General features: G+C 40.2%; 1 protein-coding gene across 1 annotated transcript; it reads left to right on the plus strand.

The window, feature by feature from the left end:
- The first annotated feature begins 3682 nt into the window (after positions 1 to 3682).
- LOC307268273 (uncharacterized protein) lies at positions 3683 to 12517 on the plus strand. The gene is made up of 6 exons (XM_080050835.1): positions 3683 to 3977; positions 4821 to 5032; positions 5133 to 5202; positions 5331 to 5421; positions 6033 to 6142; positions 10186 to 12517. The coding sequence occupies exons 1-6, from the start codon at positions 3833 to 3835 to the stop codon at positions 10563 to 10565; spliced, it is 1008 nt and encodes a 335-aa protein (XP_079906961.1). The 5' UTR covers positions 3683 to 3832; the 3' UTR covers positions 10566 to 12517.
- The last annotated feature ends 6226 nt before the right edge of the window (positions 12518 to 18743 follow it).

The raw sequence follows: 18743 nt of genomic DNA on the forward strand, positions 1-18743 counted from the left end.
TGAATTCTAAATTGTTCATATCCACCCTTTATCTGTTGAAATGGGCCCCTCCATCATAGAACATGGGTCTGCAGACCAATCTACTGTTTTTACAGTTGCAGAGTAAAGAGTGCTACCTGTTTAAGAAAAATCTGAAAAATAATGTTCCTTCTGCATCTCAGGATTTGATATCTCTCTAGTCTCTAAAATTTCCTCACAAAGTGCACCAGATTGATGCATTTTACTTTAAAAAGGTAAACAAAATTCCACCCACCCCCCAACAAGGTACAGGGTTCCTCCAACAATACCACAAAATCCTGTGGGAAACACTGACTTCCTTAATATGTTTTTGCCATTAATTGTATGTATCCGTGTAGAAAATTCAGTGTACCTGACTGGATAGGGACAAGTGGGGGGCCCTTTAAGAGTGTAAGCCCAGGGGCCCATTATCTCATAATCAGTCTATGATCCTATCACTCAATTCCTTTGCAAAGGCAGTTTTTTCACAAGTTAAGCTGTTCTTTCTGTTAGTAAATGCTGGCAAATGTGCCAAAAAGCAGTCGCAGAGATCTTGCAAGGGCAAAAAAAATTTGCTCGCGCCCGGGTGTTTTTTTTTTTTGGTGGGGTGGGGGGGGGGGCATCACTGACAATTTCTGCTTAGGGCACCCAAAAGCGTAGCAGCGGCCCTGCTCACGAGCCTTTACCTTCATCATGTTTGCCTGATACAGGGCACACGTTTCGACGTGTTTTAATATTCATAGTGGTGCTTATAAAAGTCTTATAATCACACAGTAAACATGTTTATTGTGTTATTATTAACACTTAAATATAGTCTTATTAACACAAACTGATGTTAATAAGCATCTTATAATGTTAATAAGCATCTTATAAGGTCCTTATTACCTATTAACTAAGGCTTATAACAAGAACCTTAATATAAAGCGTTACCTGACATGGTTATCTTGAAAACGTTAAATACATTTATGGCAAGAAAGTTAAATCAAATGAATATTATGACTTCATAGTTAATCATTTATTTGCACATGCATTGTACCATATCTCTTGTTAAACAAAGTTGTCGGTTGATATGGACAGTAATGAACGATTTGTGTGGATATCAGAAAAGAATGTAGCCTATGTATAAATTTAAAAAAAATAACATTGGATTCACCCTTAACTATTGACCTTCACTGTTTCTGATGTTGTGTGGTATCATAGTAATCCCTGACCATGAAAACATAGGGTTAGACATCACTAGTTATGTGGTATTATGTTTGGTTCAGGAGTTATGATGAAAAATGCATAATTAGGCTATGGCGGAAAGTAAAATGGTCTCCATGGCAACCATGATTCAATTTTGCAATGGCTTAATATCTGAAAATGTTCAGAGCCCCAAACTGTATAAGTGTACGAAGTTTCAAGCTTTTCTGAAAAGGTTAACAATTTTGCACATATCCCCTCTACCATAAAACAGTACTTTAGGAAGCCGAAAATGTACATAAAGGTATGGTTAAGAAACCCCTTAGAAAATAACTTTCCACCACTTGGATTCCTTAAGACTTTTAGTATGTTATTAATTACATATTCATGAGTCAAAAACAGTTGAAATGGTTTCTGTTGCAATTTTTGAGAGGTCCACCCATATTTTCTCACAAAATGCCTGTACTATAAGTGAATGGGGGTGAATGGGGATGGGCTAATGGGCAATTTTTTTAACTTATAGATATCATTATGAAACTTTGCCAGTTGATTACTGACATTAAAACAAAAACTTTTTGTATTACAGTATTTTCCAAAATGTTTAAATAAATATGAAAAATCATCAATATCTTACTAATGATCCGTAAATTTGCATATCTGCAAAGCCCCAAAATCTAGATGTTGGAAGAAAACAAAGTCAATTTGTTTTAAAATTTTGAAAACAAAACAAGTGTCCAACTTCCTGAAGCCTTTCCTAATCACAGTTCAAATTTGATCAATAACCCATAGAATTTTTTTTTATTACACAGTTACATTTCATGTGCCATGGACCAAAAGTGTCCTTTTGGAGTCTCCAGCTGGTATTTTAGGAAACGGCTAGACATTCCCTTGGAAAAAACAGTGCAAAAAATTCATTTTCTATGGGTTATTGATCAAATTTGAACTGTGATTAGGAAAAGCTTCAGGCAGTTGGACACTTGTTTTGTTTTCAAAATTTAAAAACAAATTGACTCTGCTTTTGTCCAACATCTAGATTTTGGGGCTTTGCAGATATGCAAATTTACGCATCATTAATAATAATAATAATAAATTTTATTTATATAGCGCTCTTCTCTCACTCAGAGCGCTTTACAAAAACAAAACAATAAACAAACAAAAATGTCATGTAGAGTTGGGTTGGTGGGTGAACTAGGGGTAGGCAGAGGAGAAGAGATGGGTCTTGAGTTTGGACTGGAAGATGGTGAGGGACTCAGAGTCACGGATATGTTGGGGGAGGCTGTTCCAGAGCCTGGGAGCTGCCCTGGAGAAAGCTCTGTCACCAAAGCTGCAGAGTTTAGATGTGTGGGTGGAGAGGAGACTGGCTGAGGAGGATCTGAGGGCCCGAGGGGGTTGATAGGGGGAGAGAAGGTCAGTGAGATATGGGGGGGCCAGATGGTTGAGGGCTTTGTAGGTGAGGACCAGGAGTTTGTAATTGATCCGGAAAGAAATGGGGAGCCAGTGGAGCTTTTTGAGGACTGGGGTGATGTGGTTCCACGAGTTGGTGTGAGTGAGGAGACGGGCAGCTGCATTCTGGACACGTTGGAGTCTGTTGATGGAGGTGGTGCTGATGCCGGCGAGGAGTGAATTACAATAGTCAAGGCGGGAGGAGATGAAGGCATGGATGAGTAAGTTATTGATGATTTTTCATATTTATTCAAACTTTTTGGTAAATACTGTAATACAAAAAGTTGTTGTTTTAATGTCAGTAATCAACTTGCAAAGTTTCATAATGATATCTATAAGTTTAAAAAATTCCCTATTAGCCCACCCCCATTCGCTTAAACTTTTCTGATTTGCTCTATGTCGGCCCGCTGTAGCTTTCCAGCAACCTTTATTATGTCTATGGGCTACAATGGCCTGGTAGCACCAGGCTATGTTTGATCTGTCTTGACAGCTAAACCAGTGTAGGACTGGATGTATGTTGGGAGAAAGGCTTATCACCTGGTACAGTATGCTGATGATCAGGTCATTAGGCCTATGTCTCCCTCTAGTGTTTGTATGCAGCAATTGCTTAGAATCCGTTCTTAGTAGGCTAGCCTACGGCATGCAGCAGCCTATGGTATCACGTGGTTTAACTCTAATAAGAGTGTTACTTTAATTGTGAAAACCAAGGAGGATAAGAAGTCAAACTTCCCTTATTATTTTGTTCTTGCGGACAAGTAGGCTACCAGTCTGGAATAAAGCTAATCTAACATAGCCTATCATTAGGCCTATGTCTAGATCATTACTAAAAGTTATCAAAAATATAATTGTAGGCTGTTTAAAAATGATAAATTAGGTATTTTAAAATATATGAAATACTTTAGGCTTTAATACAATTAAAATTATCCAATCACATTTACAATTTTGTGCCGCTTTTATTTATTCGGTTGACGCTTTTATCCTGAAAGCGTTCTACCCGGAAGTCCTGCTCATGTTATCGCAGCTGACCAGAGCATAGCTGTCAGTAGGCAAACATTCTGGATTTAGGTCTTTACTCGTTGTTTTCATTGTATATTAGCCTGACGGAGCAAAGTGAACTGGTCTCCGTGTGTGTAGCACACTACTTTAAGAGGCTGCCGTTGTTCCTTTTCACGCCGCAGTCTAGTGCAGTGTGTTTGGGTTCGCTGGGAGGATGGTTCTATCAACATCACAACAAGTCGCCCTGGCTTTCACGGCCGTGCTTTTAACGTTTCTCGTCCTGCCCAGGCTCGTTGGCGTCGGCGGTGGGGTTGGAGCGAAGCAGGAATCTAGATTTGACAGCCGCCATGCCAAAAAAGGTAGGAAATATTTTGTTCGCTTATGGAACATATGGAAATGACACACATTAGCAGTAGCCTACTATTCTCCCTGCGCGCCTGTCCATATGTCATTTTTAGTTTAAAAAAAAATATGTTCATGGTTTAGCCTCGCGCACATTAGTCTCGCCCATTCTCGCCACTGTTGCATGATGAGCAGTCGCGTGAACAGAAAACGTTCCCCCAAATAAAGGTCATTACAGAACTGTTTATGGTCAACAGAGATAGGATTTTCGATTGTGTGGCACACCTCAATGTGTTGCTGTGCACTGATGCTCAACGACATTTAAGTCCATTGAAACCCATTTAGTAAAGGTACAGTCCACTGTTCACAACTACATTACACATTTAAATTGATGAAGGATAGAAATGTATAGTCATCCACACACATTCACTTCTTCTCCTTTAAAGGTGGAGTGAGCGATTCTAGAGCACGCTTGATATCAAATCACAGTAAATCACAAGTGGTATGTAAAATAAGGGGACCCATCATAGCTAGTGACATACCAAGGAGATACTCCCTGATTTTTACAAAAGCGATTTTGACCACAAGCTTTCTCCAGAATCGCCGTCTCCACCTTTTAAAAGGAGAAAGATGTGGGATGATTTCATATTAGTTTTGGACTCTTTTCACACTCGGAAAGGAAGCATCAAGCATGATATGTATATGTAATGTAAGCCTATTACTTTCTGGATTATTGGTACTTATAAGTCCCACACTGTGAGTGATGCAAAGTATGGTCCTCTCGTGCTTGGGACGGCTCATGGCCAGTATTTTTTTCACATAAACCTGTTGGCCTTCATGATGATGTGTTTTGTTCACAGCAGGCCCGGGTTCGGCGCGAGGTCAGTCCGTCAACATGAACGGGCCCGGCTCAGCCCAGACCCACGAGAGCATGCAGCAGATGAAGAAGCTCATGGACCAGGAGCTGAAGAATGACAAGTTCAAGTCCAACAGCAACAAGGGCTACGTCTTCACACTGATGCCTCTCTACGCCATCGGGGTGGGGGTGTTCGCCGCATACAAGTTTTTGAAGGTAAGCGCTTGCAACACCAAAATAATGAGTACATTTACAGAAGGCGATCGGAGTAGTGCAAAGTGTTCACAGCATGGCTTTATTCTTCTCAACCCCGCAGATCAAATCTGCAGATGAACAGGTGCAAAAGGACAAAGTTGTAAAAGGAGCCAAAAAATCAGCAGAGGCAGGTGTGTAGTACAGAGAGTATCTACTTGTGTGACTCTGTGTTCTCTCTGGCTAAACATATTTGGTTACCACAGGTAATTAACACACGTTTTTTTTTTCCCCCTGTGTGTACATATTTGTTTTTACACAGAGAACCAGTTGAACGAGCTGGAACAAAGGCTAGCGCAGACAGAGAGGATGCTCAACTCCATCCTCACACAGCTGGACCCCATCACTAACTGGTCAGTCAGTTTGTCAAGCTCTTCGGTCTGCAGCTGTAGCGGGCCACGCCTTTGTCTACAGGCTTTGTGTTAAAAGTTGTGGTTCTGAAACATGATCCTCACTTTACTCGGTCCCCTATTGTCTCTATACATTTTCTGTTTTAGCAATGGCAGGTTTTTCAACAAGATCACTAGCATGATCATTAGCATGCTAACCAACTGCAACCAGCTAACACCCATCTACGTAGTTGACCAGCTTGGCGCTTTCACCGGCAGTGTGTTGCTCAACCCACCGAGCAACAACCAAATACTTCCCGTCAGCTCCCACCTTTGCTATCAACAAAGTAAACACTTCTAGCTACCGCATTAATATCAGGCTAACTAGCATGCTAACAATTGGTTCGGATAATTAGCATGCATATTGAACAACCAAATGAACCAAACAACCTGATCGAGTAACTATGACGCATCATGCTAAGCTAACCAGCATACTGTCTGAGCCAGCCAACTAGTAATTACAAATGATTTCTTCTCCAGTTATGAGGCATTGTTCCTGTTACATGCCCAGAGTAACTCCTCTGAAATAATGTTATTTTTATTCTTATGTAGTTTTCCCTTTCTCTTCTCCTCAGTGTGAAGTCAGTGGCTCAGGATCAGAAGAACGAGATCATGTCGCAGCTCCAGACCATACGCTATCTAATGAAGAAGAGAGGAATGGACTGTCCGCCCCTCAACATCAACGGTGGGCTGCTGCACTGTATTTGGCTGTTTTCACAGAATGTATTTGATCTGTTTTTAAATAATCCAGTGTTTTTCTCTAGTCTGATTTAGGAGTTCAGTTTTCACACTGTTACTTGTAAGTGATCCGGCTGGACTCATGAGCTCAGGCATCACAAAACATAGTTATAATGTTAGCTTGTGTACATACAGCATGCTAATAGACGGTGCATTTTTCCAATATACTGTAAATCCATGACTGCAAACTGTAGGCTAGATAATAAGATGATGGCAATGCAGCCACACCCTTCATGCCGCATGTCATGCTTGGACATGATGAACCACAATTTGAAATGCAACTTTCAACTGCCACATTGACACTCCAGGTGTTTGGCATCTTGTTTTTCTAATTTGCAAAAATATCAGCATATATAACTTCACAGCTGTGTTCAATAACTTTTCTCCCCTTACAATAATAATAATACATTTTTATTTATGGCCGCCTTTCAGGCAACTCAAAGGACACCGTACATGTACAACTATGATGATGTAACAATTATAGTATATACGTATTTATACTTTTAATTTTAATTTTGATAAATGCTGACATAATTCAATAGAGCACTGTGATCATTATATATCAACATGTGATAACATAGACAAAATGTAAAAGCATCCTTAAAGCAGTTCGGATGGATGTGAGTTTGAGCATTTCAGCACAATCATAATATCCCGCCTTCCTCCAATGCAGCCCCACCCCCTCATTCCTATCCCCGTTTTTTTGTTTTGTTTTTGAAGAAACTTAATTTAGGCTACACAAGCAGACTTACTTGCTTAATACTGTCTCCGTGCACAAAGTGAGTTATATTGTGGCTGAAGAAACTGGTGGCTGTAGTAGGCTACCGGTACCGCGCTGATCTGCTTGTATCACTGGTTTCACTTCAGATATGTCGGCCAGAACACCACTTATGCTTATAATGACACTAGGAGAGGAGGAGTAGGGTTTTATCCGCTCTTTATTTTCCTTCTTTCACAGGCACAGCCGCATATAGATTGCGGAAAAAGAACAAAGGCTTAAACTCCGCTCGTGAGGAGACGTTTGAACAGCTGTTGCGACTTGCGAATCGCAGCCGCTAATAACGTGCACAAACTATAACTTATAACAGCGATCGGGACTACATGTACATACTCACACACGGGTGATTCACATTTACACTCAGATAAACACGAATGATGGCTTACTGTGGCAACTTGCTCACACACATCTCACCGAGGGAGAAGCGAAAGGAAACTTACTGAACTGGCTCTCTGGCCGACTGACGTCACGGCCCAACACTAAACAAAACACAGCTTAACACACTGTAAGAAATAACAAGAAATAACAACACTGTAACCTTTTCTACAATGGTCGCTACTCGCTAGGCTACTGTCTGCCGTGGAATCAAAACAAACCCTTTCGTTGAGGACGCGCGTGCACGAATGCGCGGTACACAAGCAGACGGCAAACAGACAGGTCTGTCGGCCAATTAAATCGTTCGGTCCGAACGATTTGATTGGTTGTAGTTTTCACCTAATATTATGAGACTGAAATAATTGTTTATTTTTATTCCTGGTGGGTCTACCATGCATTTTAGAGTGTAAAAACCTTATTTATACCATTTTAAAGTCATTTAAAATAAGTGTAAAAACTCTACAAAGGTAAGAATAGCTTTAATATAGTTTTTAAACAATTGTGACTAAAGTATGTTGAACATTTTAAAATGGAAAAACCTGCCCATACTCTCTGGTGGACAAACTACTGTATATGATGGCAACACCCCATATTTAGCATTTCTGAACAACTAGTTATTGTTACTTGGCAGGCGGTAAATACCAATATATTGTTACAAGCTAGTATTGTCGATACAGTAACTTGACTCCATCGTACAAACAAGCTTTGAATTGTTTGCATGATGGTGGTGCGACACAACCTGCAGGCATTCATTGAAACCAAACGGCACAGCTGCTGACTTCACTACGACACTTTAACAAACACAAAGTCAACTGGTGCTCAAGTGTTTTGGTTCAATGAACACATCCAGCTTCTGTATTGAAAACACTGTAAAGCACAGGACAGTTCAGTAAAATTAAATTCCATATATATTCAAATATTCATCCATTTTTCAACTAGTGGTGCTTTGCTAACCTGGGTTTAGCACAGCATAGAAGTGACTGGATGATTTAGTGAATGAAAACAGTATTTTTTTCAGATAAAGAGAAACTTTGCTGCAGCGCATGGTTTATTCATTCCAGTGTGCTGAAAATGTGTGATGTGGACAGTTTTTACCAGCTTTGTGTTACCATGTGGCATGTACAGTATCTCACAAAAGTGAGTACACCCCTCACATTTCTTCAAATATTTCATTATATCTTTTCATGGGACAACACTGAAGGAATTACACTTTGATACAATGTAAAGTAGTCAGTGTACAGCTTGTATGATAGTGTTAATTTACTGTACCCTCAAAATAACTCGACACACGGCCATTAATGTCTTAAGTGCTGGCAACAAAAGTGAGTACAACCTTTAGTGAAAATGTCCAAATTGGGCCCAAAGTGTTAATATTTTGTGTGGCCACCATTATTTTCCAGCACTGCCTTAACCCTCTTGGGCATGGAGTTCACCAGAGCTTCACAGGTTGCCACTGGAATCTTCTTCCACTCATTCATGACGACATCACAGAGCTGGTGGATATTAGAGGCCTTACGCTCCTCCAACTTCCGTTTGAGGATGCCCCAAAGATGCTCAATAGGGTTTAGGTCTGGATACATGCTTGGCCAGTCCATAACCTTTACCCTCAGCTTTTTTAGCAAGGAAGTGGTCGTTAAGAGGTGTGTTTGGGGTCGTTATCATATTATGTTATCTTGGTCTCATCAGACCACAGAGATGGTTGCAGTAATCCATGTCCATAGTCTGCTTGTCTTCAGCAAACTGTTCGTGGGCTTTCTTTTGCATCATCTTTAGAATAGGCTTCCTTCTGGGACGACAGCCATGCAGACCAGTATGATGCAGAGTGCGGTGTATGGTCTGAGTACTGACAGGCTGACCCCCCCACCCCTTCAAGACCTGCAGCAATGCTGACAGTATTCTTAGGCCTATTTTCCAAAGACAACCTCTGGATATGACCCTGAGCAAGTGCACTCAACCTTCGTAAACTGGGCTGCAGGGCAGTATTGCAACATGATAACGACCCCAAACGCACCTCCAAGATGACCACTGCCTTGCTAAAGAAGCTGAGGGTAAAGGTTATGGACTGGCCAAGCATGTCTCCAGACCTAAACCCTATTGAGCATCTGTGTGGCATACTCAAACGGAAGGTGGAGGAGTGCAAGGTCTCTAATATCTACCAGCTCCGTGATGTCGTCATGAATGAGTGGAAGAAGATTCCAGTGGCAACCTGTGAAGCTCTGGTGAACTCCATGCCTAAGAGGGTTAAGGCGGTGCTGGAAAATAATGGTGGCAAGACAAAATATTGACACTTTGGGCGCAATTTGGACATTTTCACTTAGGGGTGTACTCACTTTTGTTGCCAACAGTTTAGACATTAATGGCTGTGTGTCAAGTTATTTTGAGGGAACAGTAAATGAACACTGTTATACAAGCTGTACACTGACTACTTTACATTGTATCATAGTGTCATTTATTTAGTGTTGTCCCATTGAAAGATATAATGAAATATTTGAAGAAATGTGAGGGGTGTACTCACTTTAGTGAGATACTGTTTCAGCAAAAGAGACCATCAGTGCATAGACTGCTACTTTTATATAGTTTTTCTTAATGCCTTTGTGATGGGTATACACTCACCCAGGAACAACAACAGCTGGCGTAGTAAAAACACTACCGCTTTTGTCCAACGGGGGTGCAAGAATGAACACAAACTGAAAGTTCCTCTCAACACCTTTTACAAAAAATTACAATAATTTACAAAAGAAGAAACAACTTCCTATAGTAGACAATTTCCAGATGTATCTTCACTGTGGATTATCCAATACTAGTTCACTTTACACTCTTACTTTTGTGACTTTCAGAGGCATCCTGTGGACGAAATCTGGACGACCTCATCGAGTCGCTGGGAGCCAATGAAACCGCGGCAACGGAGGCTTCTCTGTCGGACAAGCAGACCCATGCAGGAACGGAGGAGGCTTCTGAAAAGATCTACCAAGAGCATTTGGAAGCTAAGGATGAGGCTGCAACAGAAGCTGAAGACTTGAACGAGCTCTTACCAGAAAATGGAGAGACAGAAGAGGGAGAAGAGGAGGAGGAGGAAGATACAGAGGAGGAAGAGAGAGATGTATTGGACGACTCTGAGCTCATGTGTTCACTGGAGGACTCACTTGAGACAAACAGTGAGGAGGCTGGAGCGGAGCAGCCCGTGTCCGGCCTCAGACGACGCAACAGGCCAGAATGAATGAATGAACTTCTGCAGTTATATAAAGAAACGTGTGATAGATTATTAGGAATTTATTTATTATCTGAAAAGGCTGTCTACGTATGAGTCAAAAACACATGTTGCATTCGTAAGAAACAATGAGAAAAAGCTCTTAACAGTTAACACTCAAAAAGAGCATGTGCACGAGGTCAACAAAGGTGCATCTGGCGCTCCATAGAGGTGCAGTGTTCAAAACTTCAAAAGTAAAAAAAAGCATTAAGCAATCTCAACGAAATTCTCTCATCTCATTTTTAATCTCCACTTTTGAATATCATTAACTGATTGGTTTACAGACACCTGAGACTCCATGGTCTTGGGTAGGCATGATTCTGCATTCTCACCACACACATTGGGTTTCTATGAATGCTAGTTAATGTGTCGGAATTGAGAAATTGTTCGTATATATTGTTAAAAACATCTGGTCCCAGGTCTGCAGACGTCCCATTCTCAGCACTACGTCAAAAGAGGTTTAGAAAGCAAAGTTTTGAACTACAAAATCTCAACAATCATCTCAAGCTTTTACACCTTGCACAACAATGGACAAACAGATGGACAAATCACAGGGTAAAAATCCAACAAAGCATTGCGCTGCTACTACCATGAAAGTAGAGCCCATAATATCAATCACTTTTCCTTGTTGTCATTTTTCTAACACTTATTATCATAATCACGTTGAACTTGCCTGATTTAGGAATAACATCTCTATACATATTTTGCTTTTCTAGCTCTTTCTTCAGTTTAGGTTTGCACCTGCTTGAATGCTAAAGCCAAAACATTTCGACGTGAAAGGTCATTGTTGCATCTAAACCGGTGATCTTAACCCTTGGGTATGAGATAGATTTCATGACAAGAATTATGGAAGTCTTAAACAATGCTACTATCCTATTTTATATACTTTATAGATGTTATTTTATCATAAAGGGATTGACACTAATAACGCTGCTGTATGCAACAAGCTTTTGCACAATATTAAAATGTGCATTGTGGAAGTGTGAACTCAACTCCTATGGCATGTTCGTTGTCTATACATCAAAACACTACTGTGCAATGTTCCTTATGATTTCTATTGTTTTTCTTCAGATTGTGACTGCATGAGACTTCATTTAATTGATTCAAGAGGAAAATTACATTGTAACACATTAAGATGTTCAATTCGACCACTGTTTCACCATTATATTACTTAAAATCCAGCATTAATTAGCATGTTTTCCTATTTTTTTGTAAACCACTATGGTAGAAATGAATCCGCTGTCACTTTGACTTATATTTCTTTAAGACTTAAATAAGAATTTTGGAAAAAAATTGTGATTTGACAATACTTGTGAGAGGTCACTGTGAGGAGGCTTTTTAGTTGTTACGACGTCTTCTCTTGTTGGTCAACGTAAATCAAGCTAAATTCAGAGTGAATCGTTTTGGAATTGTGCTGAAGTCGGTTCCCTCACGTCTGCAAGTATGGCCACAAAAGCACCAAGGTTATATTATTCACAATTCACTATGCTCAGTATGTATGATCATTCTTCCATCATATGTCCCTGTCTTTTGGAGATCAGCACTGCACATTAGAAGTCACAGCCATATCATGTAACTTTGCAGTGTATAATAGTAGCCCACAGGTTGATGTAGGAAAATGTGCAAAAGGTTTGGTCACAAATTACATTAAGATAGTAGATATTAGAATTTTTGCCAAAATGATGTGCCCCTCTAGTATGGCATTTGTGTCAAAAAATATAAGATCAGATGATCGCCAATCATTTTTACAAATCACTGCCTTATTAGTGAGTTATTTGACTGTAGACACTGCAGGATGTACGGGTCCGCTTCATGTTTTTTTACTGTTTCCCTGAAGTTCTGTTTTACACAGGATACCTTGCCACGTGTTGGCAACCACACATCTTTGCCTTAATGTATATTGTAAATGTTTTGTATCAGTTCTTCCCCTTATGTATAGTAACATATGCATATCTGTGTTGAATGTTGTGTGTTACATGTGTGGGAAGTCTCGGCTTGCCTTAGTAGAAAATAAAAAATAAAATAAGGAATGCAGGTGGTCTACGTGACTAAATATGACAATTCCTTAGACAGGTAAAAGTGAGGTGACAGGGAGCTCAAGCACGTACATGGAGGAAATAAATGTTTATTTTTATACTAAATTAAATTTAACATCCTGTAGACTTCTCCTAGTTTTCTTAATGCCAATTTCTTCCTTTTTTTTGACAATAGTGTATGTGCATTTGGAGGTTGCCGACAGACAGACATCTTGATAATATACAGGAACACATTCGGTCTGGGTAAAGGAAGAGGCAATATAGGACTCAGGTAAGGACATAATAAGCCTAATAAGACACTCAACATGATAGGTAAACACTCAACCAGTAGGTTTGTGACCTATCACGATCCAATGCGGTAGGTGGCGGTAATGCTCCTTTATGCCAACTGCCATAGCAATCATCATCAGAAGAAGAAGTACTATTGACTTGATATTTCTCACCTAGGCTCAGTTCCCGGTTCCCTAAAAAGCCTCCGGGACCATATAGGTCCGCATAAAAATATTTTCAGCTAATTTAACAATTTATGCAAATTTGACTATCAACACCATTTTTCTACATGGCCTCAGGGGCCTGACTTACACAGGTCTCTGGAGAATTAGCAAGATTTCTTAAAAACATGGGTGCAATTGACCAAAACATCTTGGCAGGGTTGGGGCTTAGCAGCTAATTGGCTATAACTCTTTGACCATCATAAAATGTGTGGTAGCATGTCACCCAAAGCTTTTCAAGCCCAATCCATAAGGGGGCTCTAGAAACGCCAAAACCATTTACCTAAAAAATGCAATGTTTGAAAGGCCACACCCCTTGCTCCCTTACTCTGATGACTTGACATTTCTTACACAGGTACATCTTATTGTGCTAAACAAAATAGCCTGTTGGACCATAAAGGTCAGCCATGATGGATTTTACCTAATTTGCGAATAACTGCAATACAGTCAAGTGACATACTTTATGGATCTCCAACCTATCATCACTAAATTTGGTACACAGCCTTAAGGCCAGGACACACCGGGCCGACTACCATCTGTTGCCCGAAAATGGTGTCTGCCGATTCAGGCAGTTGTTGTACCAGCAATCTACAATGAATCTTCATGTGCAGCAGAGCCGGCTGCATGGAGGTCCGCAGCCGACCCATCTGCTTGTAAGCCCTCAGTACACCCTGTCCATAAGTGGGACTTCATAACTGTTTTGCGTAAATATGGTGTCTGGGCTGGTCAATCAGATTGTTAAAGATCAGCCCATACATCTATCTACTAATACCACAAAGAATATCATCAAGACACTTAAAGAGACGCTTTGTGCAGAAATCGCGGGCTGTGACATTGCTGTCAAGCCAACTGGACACCAGGTTAAAAGGACCATCAGGGCAGTGCACAAGGACCTGTGCAAGAAGATGGGCAGTGCAGGGGTGCTGAGGATGAATCTCCTGTCACAGGATCCCTTAGTCTATCAATACATCATTGAGACTCTCAAACAGCACATGGTGACACCAAAGAAGACGAGCGCCATTAACAGGTTCATAAAATCTGTTTTTAACACCATGGCCAAACCAATTTCTGCCTGCTTCAGAAGTGGCCACAATTTGTAATCATCAGCGGTCAGGGTGGGTAGGTGAGATCACAGCAGTCCAAATCTCCGCTTTGAAAAAGCTTTATTGGGGTCTGAAGTCTCAAATCATGTCCATCTTATTCTCTGTGCTACCAGCCTCAGTTTTGGGTTATATGCTCAGAGTTTAACCTGGATATGACACAGGACTCCAGGTCTCTTACAGGGCTACACAGGTGCCTCTGTGTTCAACACTGTGGCCTCCCAGCCAAAAAGTGAGGGTTCAAATCTGGGCCTTAACCCCCTAGCTGTGAGGAGTGTACACCTGCTCACTGTGTTGACGTGGGTTTTCTCCGAGGACTTCGGTTTCCTCCCACGTTAAAATAAAAAATATATTATTTTTCAAAATGTCTAAACATCAGATATAGAAAGCATCAGAACAACAACAAAAAATAAACATCAACATTTCTGTTTTAGAACCTTTATTACTACTGACAAAACTGCATTTTGATAAATGTGTATCTCAGACTTAAGTTCTGCTTGTTAAAATATAACTCCATTATAACTATCACAATAATGGCTTGTTATGAATAAAAAAAAATAGATAACTGTCACTGTAATGAATCTGTTTAAAGACCAAATAAAATTGAGTTTTAGGAATGACTTCTTGGTACTGTCAGCAGAATTAAACTAGTGATGTAAGCAACCTCTGTCCAAGTTCCTAAATACTTGACATTATGGCTTGCCTTGGGATTAACTGTAACTGTAACAGACCATTTAAGAAACACCTTGGCCACCAGACGTGTGTCAATGCAAAAATTGAGGCCAAAGGAACCTTTAAGTTCCTTTAAAGAGGAATTCCTGGAACTAAGATCCTGGGACTTTTGTTGGAAAAGGGGCAAAAGACGTGTCAAGGTTGTGGAAACCCACACAGGTGTTTCCAGTTATTCTGATTGAGTGGACCATCCCTCAGCCTGATGTGTTCATGGCATATACGACTTTCTCTGATTAGGCCTACCTGTTTCCAACACGTCAACATCCACCAACTGAAATAAAGTATTTCTGACACTTCATAATGGAAGCTCCTGCTGTGTGAAGTTAATATATGGAATCTCAGAGACATTAAATAACATATATTGTGGTATTAGACAAGGCTGTCTTGTATCTACATTTTTTTTGTTAGTTAGCATTCTACCCAAATAATGGATTGGCTTAACTCATGTAAAAATCCCCCTCGCACTGAGGACATGTTTAACATTTGTCAACTAAAAGTCACTCAACACAGCACAACAATAAGCAGTGTGCCTAGTAGCCTAGAATTAAAAGAGAAGGGCATCGGAAACAGGCTCTAAACAACAGGCCCAGTTATCACCATTATCTACCGGTTAATTGACACATGTAAGTCCAATTTATTTTTCCTTTTAGCTCCATTTAACTAGTCTTAATTGTTATGACTTATGTGTCATATTAAGTATTGTAATGTGTATTTGTATTGGAAATTGAGTGTGTTGAGGATGCTGGTCCCCCTCCCTGCCAGAGGGAGGTGCTGTTTCGATTGTGTTTTCACTCTGTGAGTCAGTTACTAGATGTGGCTGGAGATTGGGGCAGGAGCTGTGGCATTAGGTGTGAGAAGCCATCGTTTTGAAACCTGCTTTTCTCCTGTTTTCGGTTAGGGAGTCAGTTAAGACAACCCTGTATTTTCTTTGGTGTTCATTTTGATTTAATTAAAGGCCTACTTCACCGGTTGGAATATGAAGGTGTATTGAACTCGGAAGTATAAAAAAAATTGAAATCGGATCATCCTAGCCTGAGAAAAGGCAGAAAGAGTGTTTTATGGTCTCACTGTCTAACCCTACATTTCTCTTTCTGTGACATCACAGGCTATATTTTGACATTTTCTGGTGTGTGGCTGCATTCCACTTTGATGAAGTACTTGTATTTTGTGTGGCTCACTTGGACGCATAATGGAACTCATCACTACTACTTAATATCATTCATATTCATATTGATTCCTTGGATTTCATCCTACAATAAGTTGAGAAGTCTGCTGTGAAAAGAGTCTGATAATAGTTTACAGTTTTATTAGATGGAACTATTTATTGGGGTCATGTTTGCCATGGGTCCTAATTTAATGAATCACGCACCATCAGGTGGTTTCATGGCTGGTTTAGGGGAACTGCTCCTGCGTTCCAAATCGCATACTTTCTTTTTTCTGTTCTACATCTGACCATAAAAAGAATATAGTAGCATGCAGTAGACATAAAATTGGGACATACTGATACTTTTACTTTTTTATTTCATCATAACATTGCTTGATCTTGCCTCTTGCTTTTATATACCTGTTGTTTTCATACGGAGGCTACGTCACACTGGATTGTGGGTCAGTATCGCCCAAATAGCATGCAGATTACAACACTAATAATCTCAAGGTTCAAGGTTTTTTATTAAATGTCCCACGAGGGCAAATCTGTTTACAGCATATGAGTTAGTGGCTAAAAACACACGACAATACAAGACAACAATGGACACAAAACACAACAGTATGTACACAAGCCTGAGGAGACATAAAGTGCTTAAAAATAAAGTGCCAAGATATAAAAATCAGAATCAAAAAATCTAAATCAGCAACAACACACAAATCAAATCAGCATCAGCAGCATTTACCTGCTGCTGGCCGCATTGATTGGCCGAATGGATGCAGGGACAAAAGAATACTTGTATTTATTTGTATTGATCTTAGGGACACACAGGCGATGGGCAGATGGCAACAACATATACTCTGAGTTGAGTGGATGGGTATAGTCTCGTCGAATGGGCAAAGCTTTCTTGAGCAGGTGTCTGCTATAAAAGGGAACAAGGCTCTCTAACTGGATGCCAGTACTTTTAGAGGCAGTTTTAACAATTTTTTTCCCAATATACTTTTTATCCTTGGTACTAGTGAGGTTACCGTACCAGCAGATGACAGAGAAGGAGATGACAGAATGTATATACGCACAGTAAAACAGTTTCAACAGGCTTTTGTCAAAATTGAATCTAGCTAATTTCCTAAGGCAGTAAAGGCGTTGCTGGCCCTTCTTGCACAGCATGTCCGTGTTCACATCAAATTTCAGGTTATTATCTATGATCGTGCCCAGATATTTATAGCTGGGCACGATCTCCACTGGCTGGCCACAGATGACAGTGTTCTTGGTGGGATGGGGGCCACGTCTGAAATCAATACAGAGCTCTTTTGGTTTGGAGATGGACGGATTTAGTAGACATCCAGGTATTCTTATGTAGAGCCGGCCCTAGGCATAAGCAAACTAAGCTGAGGCTTGGGGCCCGCGACCGCCAGGGGGCCCCCCAAGAGCGCTGATTATTTGTTACGCTAAGTGATATAGTGATATTAACACAAGGCCTATATTACGCAAAGGTCAATACAAAAAATAAATACATCTGGATAGTTAATAGGCTTATTGATTTAATCAGTTAATCTCGGAGGTGATCCGAGGGGAACGGATGTCACGTCACATCCACGCACAGTGTGTCCTGCACTATTATTTACTATCTATGGTTCTGCATGCACAGTCAGAGAACAACAAAGGTATGGTATTTCACCAGCACGTCGGTAACTAAAGAATTGGGACATCCTAAATCTTTTTTCTACGATACTAAATAGCTGAAAGTATGGGTATTGGAACGCAGACTCTGTCAGTCATTTTAAAAGATGAACACAAATAAGCAGATGTTTGCTCCTCCTGTCCACCAGCATGAACTGAGCAGATCATGAACTACATCTAAACACTATTGATTTTACATTATGAACACATTTTAAGTCATTTATTCGATTAAAATGTATTCAGTCTTTAGTTTGACAGGGGCTCAAACTGAGACTAAGGTCGTCTCTACTTTTGCATTGAAAAAAAAGTAAATAGATAACAATCTCAAAAGTGACCAGTGCTTTAGAAAACAATGTTTTTGCCTGCAGTGTCTTACATTAATAGGAGTACATGTTTGCAATGCTTTCACCATATATTCCATATTGATACTGTCACACTTCCTTTGCAGTTGCAGATGCACGGCTGGCTACAGTATGTGACCACTGCTCTTTGATTCAAGCTGAAGGAATGGATGATTCCTTTGTATCCTGCAGATGGCGCCAGGTGAACACGGTTGCAGCACAGGCTATAAGGTAAAAGAAGTCTCAACACTTTGCACTGGGCGGATCAGGAATTGTTTCTTATGGATTCACCAACTTGAACGAATTCTCCGTTTTCATTCATTTTTGATTGAGACATATTTATTGTAGGATTCTTTAGAAAATCATTAAATAGTATGCTATCAAACTGAAGCATGCTCCTCCACTACTTAATTCCGACCAAATTTAAATAATGTTGAGAACTTCTTCCAAAGTATCTCAATTAAATCAAACGGTCCCTCTTGTCATAAACTTATAATTAGGCACACTGCGATTTTATTAATGACTTCCTCTCAAGCAGCGGAGGAAAAAGATCTGGCATTCGTCGCAAATTAGCTCAGCTCTCTCAATTAGAAAAGCAATATTTAATCAGCTCAATATTCTTCC

Source organism: Ammodytes marinus (assembly GCF_949987685.1).
Source record: "Ammodytes marinus genome assembly, chromosome: 22".
In the NCBI taxonomy this organism is placed as follows: domain Eukaryota; kingdom Metazoa; phylum Chordata; class Actinopteri; order Uranoscopiformes; family Ammodytidae; genus Ammodytes; species Ammodytes marinus.